Source organism: Prionailurus bengalensis, chromosome A1, assembly GCF_016509475.1.
Source record: "Prionailurus bengalensis isolate Pbe53 chromosome A1, Fcat_Pben_1.1_paternal_pri, whole genome shotgun sequence".
In the NCBI taxonomy this organism is placed as follows: domain Eukaryota; kingdom Metazoa; phylum Chordata; class Mammalia; order Carnivora; family Felidae; genus Prionailurus; species Prionailurus bengalensis.
The window spans coordinates 240,592,042-240,609,984 of record NC_057343.1 but is presented as its reverse complement, the minus strand read 5'-3'; the positions used below and the strand labels follow the sequence as shown (position 1 = coordinate 240,609,984).

Genomic DNA, 17,943 nt, shown 5'->3' with positions numbered 1-17,943 from the left:
CCTGCATCCACTGTGGGTCTGGCTGTGACATGTCCCTGCGTCCACTGTGGGTCTGGCTGTGACATGTCCCTGCGTCCACTGTGGGTCGTGCTGTGACATGACCCTGCGTCCACTGTGGGTCTGGCTGTGACATGTCCCTGCGTCCACTGTGGGTCATGCTGTGACATGTCCCTGCGTCCACTGTGGGTCGTGCTGTGACATGACCCTGCGTCCACTGTGGGCCTGACTGTGACATGACCCTGTGTCTACTGTGGGCCTCGCTGTGACATATCCTTGCGTCCACTGTGGGCCAGACTGTGACATGTCCCTGCATCCACTGCGGGTCTGGCTGTGACGTGTCCCTGCGTCCACTGTGGGTCTGGCTGTGACATGTCCCTGCGTCCACTGTGGGCCCGGCTGTGACGTGTCCCTGCGTCCACTGTGGGTCCGGCTGTGACATGTCCCTGCGTCCACTGTGGGCCTCGCTGTGACATGTCCCTGCGCCCACTGTGGGTTGTGCTGTGACATGTCCCTGCGTCCACTGCGGGTCTGGCTGTGACGTGTCCCTGCATCCACTGTGGGCCTGGCTGTGACGTGTCCCTGCGTCCACTGTGGGTCGTGCTGTGACATGACCCTGTGTCCACTGTGGGTCGTGCTGTGACATGACCCTGTGTCCATTGTGGGTCTGGCTGTGACATGTCCCTGCGTCCACTGTGGGCCTCGCTGTGACATGTCCCTGCGTCCACTGTGGGTCTGGCTGTGACATATCCCTGCGCCCACTGTGGGTTGTGCTGTGACATGTCCCTGTGTCTACTGTGGGCCTCACTGTGACATGTCCCTGCGTCCACTGTGGGTCGTGCTGTGACATGACCCTGTGTCCACTGTGGGTCGTGCTGTGACATGTCCCTGCGCCACTGTGGGTCTGGCTGTGCTGGCTCCTTCCATCTGAGGTCTGTGGTCCTCAGTCTGGACATTTTATTTCTGTCTTCACGTCGGATAAAGCTCTTCTCCCCTATTGCTTTCATCTTCTAGAGCTGCTCTTATCCAGATGTTGGTACTTCCACAGCCACCCTCCCATCTGCTGGTTTTTCTTCCACGTTCTGTTTGGTCTCCACCGCCCCCGCCCCCCTCCCGCCCACTGCCCTTCAGGAGAGGGGGCTCCTCCTGGCCGACTGCTGGGTGCTGTCCATCACACCAGATCCCGGACTGGTTTATTTCTCTGGTTCCAGTTTCATGCCTACTATTTCCATTTGATTTGTTTGTAATGCTTCTTGTTTTATGCTGCTTATGTCTTTTCTTATTTCCCGAAATGTACTTTTTAAATTCACGCTCCTCTCTATCCTGAGCCCCCCGTGCTGCCCTGCATGCCTTGTCCCTGCTCTGCCGGGGAGCTGTGTGCTGGGGCAGGCAAGGCTCAAGGAGGGGAGGGGATGCCGGCCCCCCTTGGGAGGGAGCCCCCACCTGGGCTGCTTCCTCCAGCTGGCCCCCTCCCTCTCACCCCTGCCTGCCCCACCAGGGGAGGCGGTCCCTGGGCAGTGCAGGGAGGGACCACAACAGAACAAGATCTCTTCCTTCCACCTTTCTCTGACTGCCCCCAAGCCCCTGCCCGGGCTGCAGCCCCAGTCGCCTCCTCACCTCCTCATCCCAGCCCCAGATGGCCTTTCTGGGGCTCCTCCTTTTCTCCTCCTGGGCCTGATTTTGGGGAGGAGGAGTCAGGAAGCCCTGTGTCCATGTTTTATTGAACCAACTGCATGTGGGGATGTGGATGAAAGGGGTTGTGTTTAGGGTATGGAACTGCGGGCTGCAGCATGTCCTGAGGGGAGGGGTCCCAGCAGTTCCCGGGCACTCCTGGGGCCTCGGGATGGTGACTCATGCGGGGTACCGTCTGGGAGCCTGGCAGGAGCTACAGGGAGTGCTGGCATGGCACAGGGACTTCCCACCTCCAGGTCGTGGCTCTTCTAAAGAAAGACCTAGAAACTCACTGTCCCCCACATCGGACCTCAAGAGACACGGGAGCCTATCTCCCTCCGTGGCTCTTCTACTCTGCTGGCCTAGAGACTAGTCCCCAGACACACAGGCTGGGAAGAGCAGGCACAAAACCCCAGCAAACTCATGGCCAGGACTTGGGGTTGCCTGGTGCAGAAAGAGGGGCACAGTAGGAATTGGCTGGGAGGACAGGACAGGGCCTTCAGGCATGGGGGGAGAGCACAGTAGCTGGGGGTCCCAGCCCCGGCCCACCAAGAAGGACTGGGACACAGACAGAGGGGCCCTGGGATTGGGGCCTGACTCCTTGGCCACCTCCCACCTGCTCAGGCCTGGCTCCCTCAAGCCGACAGGCTTAAGAGGGGCGAGTCTGTCTCTGACTTTTGAAGGGTGTAAGTGGGGTTACCAGGGCAGGAGCTGGTGTGATTCTGGGGGCCCATGGCAGGTGATGGAGTGCGGGCTGCCCGGCCCTCGAGAGAGCCTCGCCTGTTTCTGTCTCCCTGCGGAGCAGTCTGCAGCACCAGCGGCTATGCCTCCTGGGTGTTCCTTTGGTCTTTCTCCTCCAAGGAATCTGCCTTTGATTATCTTCTGTTGTGGCTGCTGAACCCACTCTTCTGAAGCCCCTTTCAGTTTCTTTCAGGGGCTCACCAGACATGAATAAGCATGGAAAGCAGAGGCCTCATGCCAGGAGGGCAAGCTTGGCTCCCTGCCCCTCTAGTACAGCCCTCCACCTTACCTTCCTTACTTTCTGTGGGCCCGTGCCCCACTGCCAGCCTGACGATATGCATGGGGTGTCCCAGGCTGACCTGAGGACCCTGCCCACAAGCTTGTGTCACTTCTCAACCTTGTCCTGCCCTGGCCCGTGAGGTTGTGCCTTCTGCCCATCCAGTGGCCTTCCTGTGGTGTCAGTGCATGGATCCTGGTCCCATCTCTGAGGATGGGTTGGGTGTCTGGGACTTGACTGGGCCTGGCCTTTTTGTGGCTTTTAGGTCATCAGGATTCTCCACTGGGAACCATCCCCCCCCCCCACCATCTATTAGCCTGTGACCATCCACCATTTGTTCTCTGACTTTCCACCATGAACCCCCAACCATCCACCATGAACCCCTGACCATCCACCATAAATCACCATAAATCCTGACCATCCACCATGAACCCCTGACTATCCACCATGAACTTCTGACCATCCACCATGAACCTCTGACCATGCACCATGAACCTCTGACCATCCACCATGAACCCCTGACCATCCACCATGAACCTCTGACCATCCACCATGAACCCCTGACCGTCCACCATGAACCCCTGACTGTCCACCATGAACCCCTGACTGTCCACCATAAATCCTGACCATCCACCATGAGTCTCTGACTATCCACCATGAACCCTGACCATCCACCAGGAACCCCTGAGCATCCTAATGAACCTCTGACTATCCTCAGCCACTGAGTTGGGCTCACTGGGTCCCTCTCACTTAGTGACCATTGTGCTTACTCTGGTCCTGCTTGGTTGTAGGGTCTCCTAGGATTAGACACATGTGTCCCAGGCCCTGCCCCCACTGAGCTCTGAGTCATTGAGTGGGTCTCCAGCAGGTGATTTCAGCACAAGGTGAGGAGACTGGGCCAGCCTCTGGTAGGGAAGCCCCATGGGAGGAGCATGGGCCATGCTTACTTAAGATGCCACGTGTTTTAACTCTTGTTCACGTTACCATTTCAATGTTTGAATCTGTGGAACACTGAGGAATTGCAGCCCTGAGCCATCATGTGGAGTTTTAATTACTATGGGAGGAGCCAGCATTTGTGAGGACCTTCCAGGCAGCTCTGTGTCATCCTGGGTTCATGCGGCAGCAGCTGAACCTCTGGGAACCTGAGAACCTTCCTGTCACCTGGATGCTGGAGTGCCTGTTCTGTCTCAGAGCATCCCTCCCCGGGCATGCTGGGGGATGGCCCACTGCCGGCTCAGGCTCACACCTGACTCCCCCCTCATGAGGAGGCTGCCAGCACCCTGTGGGTCTACAGGTTACCCTTGTAGCTCTCCCTCCTGCTGGTGGTGTTCTGCCTGGAGGGCTTTATCACCAAGCCACCTCAGGCCCCAGCACCACCCCTCCTTCCTGCTGTTCGGAAGTGGTGGTGGGGGGGGGGCAAAGTGGGGCAAAGCTGGATCAGGCTCTCCTGGGTGTAGAGCTGCCCACGTGTGAAGGAAAGGTCTGGAACTTGTCCAAGGCAGGCTCTGACCCAGAAGGTCTGGAGTGACCCATGGTAGCCAGGCCAAGGCTGGTGGTCTAGAACATACTCGGAGAGTGAGGTCAGAGATTTTAGGGTCAGTGAGTGCAACCCTCCAGCCATCAGGACGCCTGCGAGGACAGGCCTGCTTCCTCCAGATGGACCCTCAGACTCATCAATAGCATTTATTTACTGATTGTCCCTAACCGGGCTGGCTTTTAATCAACCAAACTTCACGTTAAGATGTTTGTACTCAGGAAGTAGATCCCAGTTTTAAAATATAGGCTTTGTTCTCACTTTAGGAAATGATGTCAACACTTCTGGTATCAAATCACATGTCCTGCACTCTAATTATAGTACAGATTCTATGGATTCTAGTACAATATGGATTCTTTGCTCACTCTATGCTGGGCAGGGCTCATTTAACCCTCATAGGTGGTCACTGCTATCATTCACATTTTTCAGAGGAGGAGACTGAGGCCCAGAGAGGTTAATTAACTTGGCCAAGGTTGCACAGCTGAAAAGGCAGCACAAGGTTGAAGGGTCCGTGAAGAAGCAGCATGGTCCCAGAGAAGCGAAGACAGTGGATGCTGGACATGGCAGCCGGCACCTAGTTCTGGGCTCCACCCCCGCTGGGCGCGGGGAGGCCGGGACGGCTGCAGAGCGGTGGTTCTTGCTGAGAGCCCTGTCCCGGCACCTCCCCTCCCCCGGTTTCTGTGGTTCCCGTGGAAAGGAAGGCCCCGGGGAGCCCAGGGCAGCGGGTTACCCAGAGCCGGGCCCGGGTTAGAGCGAGGGAACGAGGGGTCAGCCAACTGCGTCTTTCAAGAACTGTTTTCAAGCACCGTTGCTGCTTCGTGGCAGAAATTCAAGGCTGAGTTTACTGTTTGTGGGATCTATAAACAGCCAGTCATTCCGCTCCCTCGCACGCACGCGGGCCCCATGGAGAGGCCGCGAGTGATCTGCCTCCAGCAAGGCCAGGCAGCTGCCTGGTGCCCGCTCGCTCGCGTGACTGGCGCGGGCCGGGCCTTGTGTTGTTGCCCCGTAGCCATGGCCGCGGCTCTCAGGGGAGTGCTTGGCTCCCCACGTCCCTTTATTCTAGGGAGGAGCGATGAGGGGCCGTTAGAATTGTTCCATTTTCCCTCGTTGTGTTCCTCTGCCGTGACCTTGACAGAACGATCTTTGAAGTACTTGCTGGCTGTTTTTTCTGCCGCGGGACTGGACGAGATCAGGATGTGCAACGGGTTTGCCAAGGGAAGTCCCCGGCTTTTCGCACGTTTTTGCCTGTTTCCCCACAGAGGGGCTGTGGGCGGCAGGGCCAGCAGCGCGGGAGGCGCGGGCACCCGGGGCCCTCACCTGCCGTGACCCCTGCTGCCCCCTAAGTTGCAGGTGCACGTCTCGTGACTTTCAGTAATTGAATAGAGATGTGACTTTTTTGCCCCTTAAAAAAAGTTCAGTCTTAAGTTTGGGGCCAAATCCTTTTTTCCACTTGGAAAAGTGACCTCATTTTCCATGTACCATGTTTGAGAAAACACAAAACTCTTGTAGGATTAAAAAGAGACCGGGAGAAAACAAACGTTGGCGATGCATATTTGAAAGATGGTCCCACATGTGTAAAAGTATTTGGCATGATGCTTCTGGACCAGAACGTCAATCCGATATTGAATCCATATGACTCGGCAGACGGCATTTTATGGTCCTTTTGCTTTTTGAAAAAATTTCTGCCTTGTGAGTTAAAATTAAGGTTGTTTTTGGTTGTGACGAATCTTATAAAATCTTTTTTAAGAAGGCGTTTTACGTACTCGAGCCTTGAGCCGTCGTTCGGTCTTTGAACCGTTGCTAGCACGACAGGCTCAGTGTGCAGCAGCCTCCCCTCGGGGGAGCCGTTCAGGGAGATGGCCGAGCAGCGGGCGCTCCAGGAGGGGCTGGGGCCGAGGGCCACGCACCCCCCGCCGCCAGGCCCCTCTGAGGTCACCGCTGCCAGCGCCACATGGCGGTTGGTCTGACTGCCCGCCCGTTGAGCACGTCACCCGACCTCAGGGTAGTGGCAACGGCAAATAGTCACTCTGATGGTCTATCAGCATGACCGATGGTCTTCCAACCAGCCGTCCGTGGACCCCAGTGTGGCCCCACCTACCTCCATCCGAGTCCCAGGGGTAGGACGGCAGGGGCTTCGTGGTTGGCTGCTCCCATCCTGGGAGGCTGCGCCAGCACCAGTGGGTGCGATCCGCTGTGGCGGCAGCGCCCTGACTTACCCAAGTGTCCCCATCACTGCGCGGGAAGTGCTTGGTACCAGCCCGTTCTCCCTGCCCCGCCACCCTGAAACCCACCAGCCCCTGTGGGCGCCAGCCCCCAGGGCCTCGGCTAAGCGTGGGGCAGGAGGGAGGCCAGGTCACGTCCAGGCAGAAAGGGGCCCAGCTCTTTGGTGGTGAGTGCCAGGTGCCGGGTGCCCTCACTCCTCTTAGCCAGGCCCCACCCCGTAGGCTGGCAGTGTGTTTAATGTCGTCACACGCCTCCACACTTCTTTTGTCTCAGGCAGTGAAGGCAGGTCTTTTGATAAATGATGTAAACAGACAAATTCCAAATGTTCATAGGTGCCTCCCCCAAAACACTGTGTGTCCAAGAACAGAGGCATTGGGCAGGGCATTAGGCAGGCGCATATATATATATATTTTTTTTTAATTTTTTAGAGAGAGAGAGAGAGCGAGCATGGATGGAGGTTGTGGGAAGGGGCACAGGGAGAGAGAAAGAGAGAGAGATCTTAAGCAGGCCCCACATTCAGTGCGGAGCTTGGACGTGGGGCTCGATCCCACAACCCTGGGATCATGACCTGAGCCAAAATCAAGAGTTAGACACTCAACCGACTGAGCCCCCCAGGCGCCTGATTTAGGCGTATTTACAAACTCTCAAATAGCCCCCTAGGATGAGAGCCAGGCAGATACTGGACTTTCCATTCACCACTCAAAGGTGTTAGGATATGTGGGACCACACACTTCTGTCTGGAGCTGGACATTTATTCAAATGACAAGTAACGCGGTTTGATTCTTAGAGGTGTTTTGGTGGACACCTATGTTGTATGAGGTCAATTTCCTGTTCCTCAGAAGTACGTTGGGGTTCAGGGGCGGGGGGCTTTGCAAGGACCATTTAAGTCCGTGGCCACGGCTGCAGGGCTACGTGAGATGGGGATTTCTTGCCCAGAAAATTCAGCACAAAAGCTGAGTCCTTTGCAGCGTCATCGCCCCAGTGTGTGTGCCTCTGCGTCAGAAAATTGTCCAAAACCTTGAAACTTCCAAGTCACAGAGGAGCCAGGCCGCTCCAGGGTTGTCTGGAGGGGGTCATTTCGCAGCAGAAATCCTCTCCTGACTGCCTGTGGGCACTGGCTTCTCGGGCGCATTTGGGGCCGGTTTTGACATTTTACCGCATCTCTCTCGAAGAGCTCTGACAAGTGTGTTTCACATTTTCCTGAGTGCTGTCACTTCCCCTTTTGAAATGCTTTGGCGGCTGGATGTGTGGCTTTGTAGCGGAGCGGCTCTGTGTGAAGCTGGAAGGCTTGGTCCTTTGCCCTGAGGGCCTTCCTGGGACCTTCATGTGACGTCGTCCCATCACCAGAACGCGGCAGAACACACTAGCTCTGGTTGGCAGGTGCACTTTTCCTCTACCCCCAGCACAGAAAACACACATCTGGGGCAAGAGTCGCGTTGTACCTGAACGAAGTAGGCAGAAAACCTACAACGGTGTTATCTGAAAACAAAGTAGGGAGCAAACAAAAAGACAAGGCATCACCCAGAAGAAGACACACTCCGTGGACAGGTTCTGCGTGGCTCCACGAGACGGAGGCCTGACTGCAGCGCCACGGAGGATCGTGATGTTGGGGGACTCTGGCTGGTTCCACCCTCTGCCGTGCAATAGCTACGTTCCTGCAGGAGCAGGAGCGGGGAGCAGGGAGGCTCCCCGGAACCCAGCTTCTGCCCTGTGGCAGCTGGGAGGGAGCTGTTCGTGGGCACGTGTGATGCTACTCTGAACAGAGTCAGTCACACTGGTGAGAGGGAGCGGAGCTAGGGGTGGGGGTGTCTGATCCACTCGTTTCTACAAGCAAGTTTTAGCGAACCTGAATACAGAAAACCAAGTTCCAGAGCACGGAACGGAAGGGGAGAGGGTCGCGGCTAATTCTGTGAGGTCAGAAAACCGTGCACTGAAGCCTGCTGGAGGGCACAAAGGAGAAACCAACTCATCTCCTCGAGACACTACATGAAAGAACTCTAAATAAAGCAACAGCGAGTTGACTCTGTCTGCAGCAGGAGCGAGCCATGGTGGCCATGGGAATAAGGTGACTCTCCATGTCGGGAGCCACTGTGAGCTCATCAACCTGGTAACCCTGAAGGGGCAAACACCACCTTGAAGACGATTCTCCAGCCCTGACGGACAGACGGACAGACACAAAGCACGATGACAAAAGCTTCACAAAGCACCATTTATTGAAAAGCTCGTTCTGTCCCAGTGGTTCCGGTGACACCTGCTTCCTATGCCACATTTCCGTCTAAGCTGGGGCCTGTTTCTGGACTCGCCATGCAGTCCACTGACCAGTCGCTGACACCGGCACCAGCCGTCGTGACTACGGAGGTCGGCCCCACATTTCGGTGTGTGAATGAGACAGCCCTCCCTCCTCACTTTTCCTGTCTTTTGTAGCTATGACTGCACGTTTCCTGCCTGCACGTAGCATCGACTCGCCTGCTCCCAAAACAGAGTGGCAGTCTGTTGGGGGGTTCACTTGGGCAGAACGGGCATTTTTGCAATGCTGAATTGCCTTGTCCAGGAACAAAGGATGTCTTTCCATCTGTTCAAATATAATTTTGTGTCTTGAGAAGTTTTAAAGCTTTCTGCCCCTGTGTTTTACACTTTCTTGTTAAGTTTATTTATCAAGTAATGGATCTTCTTTAATGTGTTTGTAAATGGGGTTTTATCTATCATCAGACCCTCTAATTTGGTTATTTTTCTAGTATGTAAAGATTATTGAATATGGTATCTAGGGACGCCTGGGTGGCACAGTCGGTTAAGCGTCCGACTTCAGCCAGGTCACGATCTCGCGGTCTGTGAGTTCGAGCCCCGCGTCGGGCTCTGGGCTGATGGCTCAGAGCCTGGAGCCTGTTTCCGATTCTGTGTCTCCCTCTCTCTCTGCCCCTCCCCCGTTCATGCTTTGTCTCTCTCTGTCCCAAAAATAAATAAACGTTGAATATGGTATCTAATTTTATATACTGCTTCCTTACTGAATTTTTTAAATTTTTTTAATTTTTTAACTTGTTTTATTTTTTAATTTTTTTTAATTTACATCCAAATTAGTTAGCACATAGGGCAACAGTGATTTCAGGAGGAGATTCTTTAGTGCCCCTTGCCCATTTAGCCCAACCCCCCTCCCACAACCCCTCCAGTAACCCTGTTTGTTATCCATATTTATGAGTCTCTTCTGTTTTGTCCCCCTCCCTGTTTTTATATTATTTTTGTTTCCCTTCTCTTATGTTCATCTGTTTTGTCTCTTAAAGCCCTCATATGAGTGAAGTCATATGATTTTTATCTTTCTCTGACTAATTTCACTTAGCCTAATACCCTCCAGTTCCATCTACGTAGTTGCAAATGGCAAGATTTCATTCTTTTTGATTGCTGAGTAATATTCCATTGTATATATGCCACATCTTCTTTATCCATTCATCCATCGATGGACATTTGAGCTCTTTCCATACTTTGGCTATTGTTGATAGTGCTGCTATAAACATGTGCATGTGTCCCTTCGAAACACCACACCTATATCCCATGGATAAATGCCTAGTAGTGCCATTGCTGGGTCGTAGGGTAGTTCTATTTTTAGTTTTTGGAGGAACCTCCATACTGTTTTTCAGAGTGACTACACCAGCTTGCATTCCCACCAACAATGCAAAAGAGATCCTCTCTCCCTGCATCCTCGCCAACATCTGTTGTTGCCTGAGTTGTTAACGTGAGCCATTCTGACAGGTGTGAGGTGGTATCTCATTGTGGTTTTGATTTGTATTTCCCTGATGTTGAGTGATGTTGAGCATTTTTTCATGTGTCAGTTGGCCATCTGGATGTCTTCTTTGGAGAAGTGTCTATTCATGTCTTTTGCCCATCTTTTTTTTTTTTTTTTTTGAGTTATTTTATCATTGACTTTCTAGGAGTTTCCAGATATCCAGTGATAGCATCTGTAGACAGAGACCATTTTACTTTGCCCAGTTCTTATGCCTCCTGTTGGTTTCTCGCCTCGCTATAACAGCTAACACCTCCATCTGATGGTGGTCACTGTAGGATAGGAGTCAGCCAACATTTTCTTAAAAGGCCAGATGCTAAATATTTTCAGCTTTGTGGGTCATACAGTTGCACCCACTCGGCTCCACTGTTACAGTGCAAGAGTGGCCACAAACAATAAGTAATGAATGAGTGTGTCTGTGTTCCAGTAAAATTTTATTCCCAAAACCAAGTGCCAGGCCATAACTGGGACTGTAGTTTGCACACACTGGAATGGGAGATCATGGATATCTTTGTGTTGCATCCTGGTATTACTGGAAACACCTAGAATATTTCCCCACTAAGTAAGTTGGTGACTTAGAAATAACACGCACCCACATAAACACTATCATGTTAAGAATGTGCCTATAATTCCTATTTTCTTAAGAGTTTTTATAGAGAATAAATGTTGAATTTTGTGGAAAGCTTTTTTACCATCTGTGGAGATAATTATAAGACTATCCCCTGTAGAACTATAAATGTGTATTAAGCTAATGGGTTTCCTAATGTTGAGTCAACCTTGCATTCCTGGAATAAGTTCACTTGGTCATGTGTATTGTGTTTCCTTAATGTGAAATTGGAATCTGTTTGCTAATATTTTATTTGTACATTCTCATCAGTAACTAAAGGTCTGTAATTTTATTTTTATTGTACTTTTCTTTGATCAGAGTTAAGTGTCAGTGTTACACTTCTGAAAATAAGTGGAAAAATTCCCTGACTGTCTATGCTCTGGGACAATTTATGGGGCATTGATGCGATCAGATCTTTAAGACTTGGTGGTTACATGGTAAGGCCATCTGTGGGCTGGATCCTTGGTAACTTCCTCTGTGTCTTCTAGAGAAATCAGTCAGGTAAGGTTTCTGTCTCTAATGGATACATCGTATTTTCCTAGGGAAACATACACTTATTTAGGGTTTCAAATTTATTTGTGACTTTCTCCTACTTTCGTTTAATGTGGTTCCCTCTGCCACCACCAGGGAACTGCTTTCTGGTGTTTATCCCATTGCTTTGTTTGGGCTGCCCCTGGGCTCCCTATAAATAGATGCACAGGCCCCATGGTCAGCGGGGTGCTCTTTTTCTCTGTGTGATAGCCCTCATGTGGGGCTGGTAGCTGCTGGGTTATTTCCAGAGTGTGACTGTTGGGAAGGAGGCCGCTATGAACATTCTTGTTAGGGTGTTTTTGTGAGCACACCCATCTCACTTGGGTAAGCACTGAGTGGAATTTCTGGTCATGGGGAGAGTGCATGTTCATGTTTATGAGGAACCTCAAAACCGTTTCCCAATGTGATTGTCACATTTTACGTTCTTACTGGTGATGGTTCATATCCTCACCAACATTTCGTGTTGTCTGTTTTTTTGACTGTAGCCATCCCAGTGTTTGTGAAATGGTATCTTAATGTGATGTTTATCTGCATTTCCCTGATGACTAATGATGTTGACACATTTTCATCCTAGACAGGCCTTTCTTCCATCTCCCTAGGAAAGTATCTGTTCAAGTCTTTTGCCCATTTAAAAAATTTGGGTCGTTCATCTTTTTACTATCCATTTATGAATTGTATATATTCTGAATGAGGTCCTTGGTCAATGTGCTGCGAATACTGTTTTCGTGCCCTGTGGCTTGTCTCTACATTTTTAAATTGTGTCTTTTAATAAAGTCCAGTTTATCAAGTTTTTCCGTGAAGGGCTAGTGTTTTTGTGTCCTATCCAAATCTGCCTATTCCAGGCTCATGAAGACATTTTGTTTTCTTCTAGAAACCTTATGATTATGAGGTTTTATCTTTAGGCCTAAGCTATGTCTTGAATTAATTTCTGTGGAATTAGATAGGAGTCCGTGTTCATTTTTTCCATACGGACAACCAGCTGTCCCAGACACATTAATGCCATGTTGTCCTGGCTACCACAGCTCTATGCTGAGTCATGAAGTCAGTGTAAGTTCTGAAATTTTGTTCTTCTTTAACATCGTTGCTTTGGCAAATATGGGCCCTTTGCACATATAGAATTTAGAATCAGCTTGACAATTTCTGCAAAGGGAAGAAAACCGTCCTGAGATTGTGATTGGGATCACATCACACCATAAACTGATTTTAGAGACTGGGCTCTCTAAACCATGTGGAATCTTCCAGTGCAGGAGCATGGCATACCTCCTGGATTATTCAGGTCTTGTACATCTTTTATTAGATTTATTCCTAGGCATTTTATGGGTTTTTTTGGTTTAAAAAAATTTTCTTAATGTTTATTTATTATTGAGAGACAGAGAGAGACAGAGCATGAGCAAGGGAGGGGCAGAGAGTGGAGGAGACACAGAATCCGAAACAGGCTCCAGGCTCTGAACTGTTAGCACAGAGCCCAACGCGGGGCTTGAACCCACAAACCACTAGATCATGACCTGAGCCGAAGTCAGATGCTTAACCGACTGAGCCACCCAGGTGCCCCATGTTTTGTTTGTTTGTTTGTTTGTTTGTTTAATCTAGGTCTGGAGTTTTCTTTGTGGGAAGGTTTGTTGTTGTTGTTGTTTTTAAGTAGGCTCCATGCCCAGTGTGGAGCCCAATGAGGGGCTCAAACTCACAACCTTGAGATCAAGACCTGAGCTGATGGACGCGTGGGTGGATTAGTCAGTTAGCATCCAACCTAGGCTCAGGTCATGATCTCGTGGTTTGTGAGTTCAAGCCCTGCGTCAGGCTCTCTACTCTCAGTGCAGAGCCCACTTCAAATCCTCTGTCCCCCTCTCTCTCTGCCCCTCCTCCCTCTCAAAAGTGAATAAACATTAAAAAAAAAAAAGAAATTTGAATTTGTTACAAAAAGAAAAGACCTGAGCCGAGATCAAGAGTAGGATGCTTAACTGACTGAGCCACTCAGGTGCCTGGCTGTGTCATGATTGTAAATCCCTGGTGTCAGTAACTTGTATTTTTCTTGATAAAATTTGCTAAGGGTATATCAAATTTATTGATCTTGTATTGATCTTTTATCAATCTTTTCGAAGAACCAAATTTGACTTTGTTGATGATGTTCATTATTTGACAATTTTAAACAATATCATTGACTTTTTCACTCTTGTTTTTTTCTTTCTTCCACTTACGTTGGATTTAATTGGCTCTTTTACTCTAGTTTCCTAAGGAGAAACTACACTCTCTTCCTTTCATAGCTCACTAGGATTTAGTACTCTCTTTTCTGCCAATATGTCTCTGCAAGTTACCAGCTCCCTGTGGTCTCATCAGGACAAGGGCATGGATTTGTGTAGTGTCACTTTTCTTGTTGTTTTCCATCATTTATAAGCGAGGGTATTTGGGGTTAGGTGGCTGCTGCTGTCCTAGGATGCCTAGAGATCTTCAATATTAGCAGTTTAAAAGCTCTTGGGAATTGATATTTATAAACCCTGATAGAAAAATTAGCCAATGATATGCATGAGCAGTTTGCCAAGCAAGAACTACAGGCTAACAGTGAGTGTGTGGAATCTCATCAATATCAATCCCATTAATAATCAAAGAAATGAAAATTATAGTAAATAGTACAATAATTTATCACTTAACAAATTAGCAAAAATTTAAAAAGGAAAAAGTATCCTACGTGATCAAGAATTAAGGGAAATGAGTATTGTGATATACTGCCAATAACTACAAACTTCATAGAAGTTAAAGTCTCTAAATGTCTGTATTTTAAAGATACAAATTGAAATATTTATGAACTCCACTGCCCGGATGCCCTCCCTCACCTCCAGCTTCTGCACTGGCCGAGTAGAGTTGCAACCTCCTGCTGCATGGAGGTGATGTAGAATTGAATGAGACATTCCATGTAGGGTACCCAATACTCACGTGCACCGTGTGAGCTATCATTTTCTTTTTTTAAATTTTTTTAATGTTTATTTCCTTTTGAGAGAGAGACAGAGACAGAGTGCGAGCCGGGGAGAGGCAGAGAGAGAGGGAGACACAGAATCCGAAGCAGGTTCCAGGCTCTGAGCTGTCAGCACAGAGCCTGATGCAGGGCTCGAACTCAGGAACCATGAGATCATGACTTGAGCCAGTCGGACGCTTCACCGACTGAGCCACCCAGGTGCCCCCAGCTATCATTTTCTTTATCGTAATGATGATGATGGTGAGCAGGAAGAAGAGAGACAGATAGATAGATAGATAGATAGAGGATAGATGAAATGCTCATTGATCATGTAAATCGGTGGCTGTGTTCTCTTGTGCATCTTCACTACTGGTGATTCTGGGAAATCACTGCAGGGCGGAGCTACAAAGCTTGCTTTTTGAATAAAGATTTGAAGTCAGGCACAGCGTAGCCACATGCCGCACTTTTCTACACACATGCACGCACAGCAAATAATTATGGATATAACTGATTTAATAATCATAAAAATATTGTGAATAGCAGACACTAACAAATTTAAAATGAAGAGGAAAATATTTTAAGATGCTCTAATTGATAAAGAAAAAATTAAAAACCTGGATACACTAACAACCATTACATAAACTGACATGGTGCTAAAACCCTCCCCTTTTCACTTGCTGTCTCCCATCATCCCCAAGCTGAATGCTCTTGGAAGTGAAACCAAACTTTCAAGGTGCACGTTATCCTTGCCTTCAATAAGTAGGTCCAGGAAATGGAAAAGAGGGAGAGGGGCCTGACTCGTATCTAGTGATCCTGACACCAAAATCAGGAGGGACGCTCGTGGGCCAGCTTTTCCTTAAATACGGATAGCGTCTCCGCAGCAAAGTGAGTTACTTCCAAGAGCATATTAGAAGTGACGATAAGGCTTATCCTGTAGTATGCAAGAATGATTCATCATCAGGGACCTATCATGAAATTCTCCACATCAGTAGACTAAAGAAATGTTATGTTATTGTTTCAGTAGATGTAGAAATAGCACTTGATGGAGTTCGATATTTATTCATGATAAAAACACTTAGGAAAACCAGAACATAGTCTGGAAGAAAGTGCGTGAACAGGGACAGTCCATATAGTGAAGTGAGGCTCCTGTTTTGTTTCAGGTACTGCTGGGAGCCTCATCTCTCCATGATGATATTTGTATTTTGTACAAGATGAGTTTTATAATCATTAGAAAAAGAAGAACACAGTGTTGAGGCTTATAAACCATGATGAAGTGCCCGTGTCATCTGCACACTTGGGACCTATTGCAAAACGGCCATAAATAAACAAATAAATAAATCAACAGTGGTGTTTCTGGAGGTTATAAATACAGACTACGGACCAAGAGAAATGGTCGAGAATGCAGCAGAGACAATGCTTGCGCTTTCTCATTGTGAAGGTTCTGAGAATGTGGGCAGGAGCCAACTCAAGTTCTTGTTTCTTCTAGTCTCTCGATGGCTTTGCCCTGGTCGTGAGTGCGGAAGGCATGATATTTTACGCGTCAGCAACGATCGTGGACTATCTGGGCTTCCACCAGGTAAACACAGCTCTTCAGCCTGCGGCGTGGTGGGTCCCACTGTTTGCACACGCTTACTGTCTTCCAGCCTCACACACCTGTAAAACCAGGCTTTTCTTATCACGCAGGTTTTATCAGGTAAGGATTTCCACATCCCAGCGTGGTCTAGGGCTCGAGGTCACAAGAGAGATGTAATGGTGTCCAGGGTGTCACAACTGTATTGGGCACTGACCTCTGCTGGCCGCGACCTTGCCACAGCATCACTGTCTGAAACCCCAGAGATGGGGCACATTCGGGAAATAACGTGTTCTGGAAATGCCCTTATTGATGTCCAGGTAATTCATTTGGTCTGTTGCCACAGGCCTGCCCAGGCTGAATGATTCCAGACATTGGGGCAAGGCTCTGGGGTTGAGACCCACCAAACGCTGGATCCTCCTCCAAGAAAAGGTACAATAAAAAAAAAAAAAAAAAAAAAACCCACCCATGGCCCAGGGAGGGAAAAGGAAACTTCAGGGCCTGGCCTCTGGGAAGGAAAGGAGGTCGCTCATGAGAAATCCAAAGTTTGAGCTTCAAGTCCAAATCGAAATTCATACTTAAAAAAAAAAAATGTAATGCTTATTTATATTTGAGAGAGAGAGACAGACAGACAGACAACAGAGCATGAGCAGGGGAGGGGCAGAATCCAAAGCTGGCTCCAGGCTGTGAGCTGTCAGCACAGAGCCCGATGCGGGGCTAGAACTCACAAACCGTGACATCATGACCTGGGGCAAAGTCAGACGCTCAACCAATGGAGCCACGCAGGCGCCCCGAAATTTACACTCTTGTGTAGCTCAGAGCCCCAGGTCAGAGCCAGTGGTGGACAGATGAGAACGTGGGGCACCAGGAAGCAGAAACATGACCTTAGCTGCAGGGCCACAGCCGTCCCCAAAAAGATGTCTCCTCTGAAGAGGGCTTCTTCGTGCAAAATTATAAACACACTCCATGCAATATACAAACAGGCAGATTGGAGAAAGAACAAAACAGAACTTTGAAAAGTGAGGTATACAGTGTATCTGTCTGCCAGGGTCCTACCTGGAGACAGAAACTGTGAAGTGATCTGACTCGCTTAATATAAAGAATTAATGTGAGTTTCGTATAAAGAATCATTAACAGGGGCGCCTGGGTGGCGCAGTCGGTTAAGCATCCGACTTCAGCCAGGTCACGGTCTCGCGGTCCGTGAGTTCAAGACCCGCGTCAGGCTCTGGGCTGATGGCCAGATTCTGTGGCCAGAATTCCGATTCTGTGTCTCCCTCTCTCTCTGCCCCTCCCCCGTTCATGCTCTGTCTCTCTCTGTCCCAAAAATAAATAAACGTTGGAAAAAAAAAAAAAGAATCATTAACACAGGATCCTAAGGGGTACGGCCGTAGACAGAGACACAGCGAGCGGAGGGGCCACAGGGCCCACAGGAGGCTGGGCACCCCAGCAAGGAGCACATTCTGGAGACACCCTCATGGGTGAGGGTGAGGCCATGGCTCCTGGGTGGTGGAGAGGTCACCGAGGTGCCCCAGGCCAGGGCTAGCCAGCAGGAAATGCCCACTGGGATGCTGGCCAGACTCTGGGGGAGGCTACCTGCAGGCGGACCTGGCCTGGGTGTGGTCTCAAAGGACCCAACCTCCCTCCTGCAGTGCCCAGAGCACCTTCGCCAGCGGAGGGGAAATGTGTGCAGGATCCGGGATCAGAGCCAAGTGATGAAAGGAGCTGAGAGGCAGTACGTGGAATTAGAAACAAAGATCCCACAGGACGGGTGGAAAAGCAAGGGGATGCCCAGAAGCAAAGGGCGGTGGAAGCCAAGATCTGAGAATGGGGGTCCCTGGCACATGAAAATTCAAGGCTGCCTGAGGCCCCTGAGGCTGCTCGGAGCATTTGATGTAATTTCCATGAAGACTGTCACTTTGAATCATTCCCAAAACTGAAGTGTCTGTCACTGCACACGCCTCTACATTTGCTTTCCTGCCACCTGAACCTGGGACCGATGGCTGCCACTGACCAGGCCTCTCCCTGCCGCTGGCCCCGGGACAATCTTTGGACAGACAACGTGCACACACTCAC

General features: G+C 49.8%; 1 protein-coding gene across 1 annotated transcript in view; it reads left to right on the top strand.

Annotated features, from left to right (window-relative positions):
* Window positions 1-17,943, top strand: part of AHRR (aryl-hydrocarbon receptor repressor) — an 85,312-nt gene that overhangs the window by 47,573 nt on the left and 19,796 nt on the right. Inside the window, exon 5 of the mRNA XM_043602050.1 lies at window positions 15,787-15,876. Within this exon, the coding sequence (XP_043457985.1) occupies window positions 15,787-15,876 (90 nt within the window). The remainder of the gene's footprint in view (window positions 1-15,786; window positions 15,877-17,943) is intronic.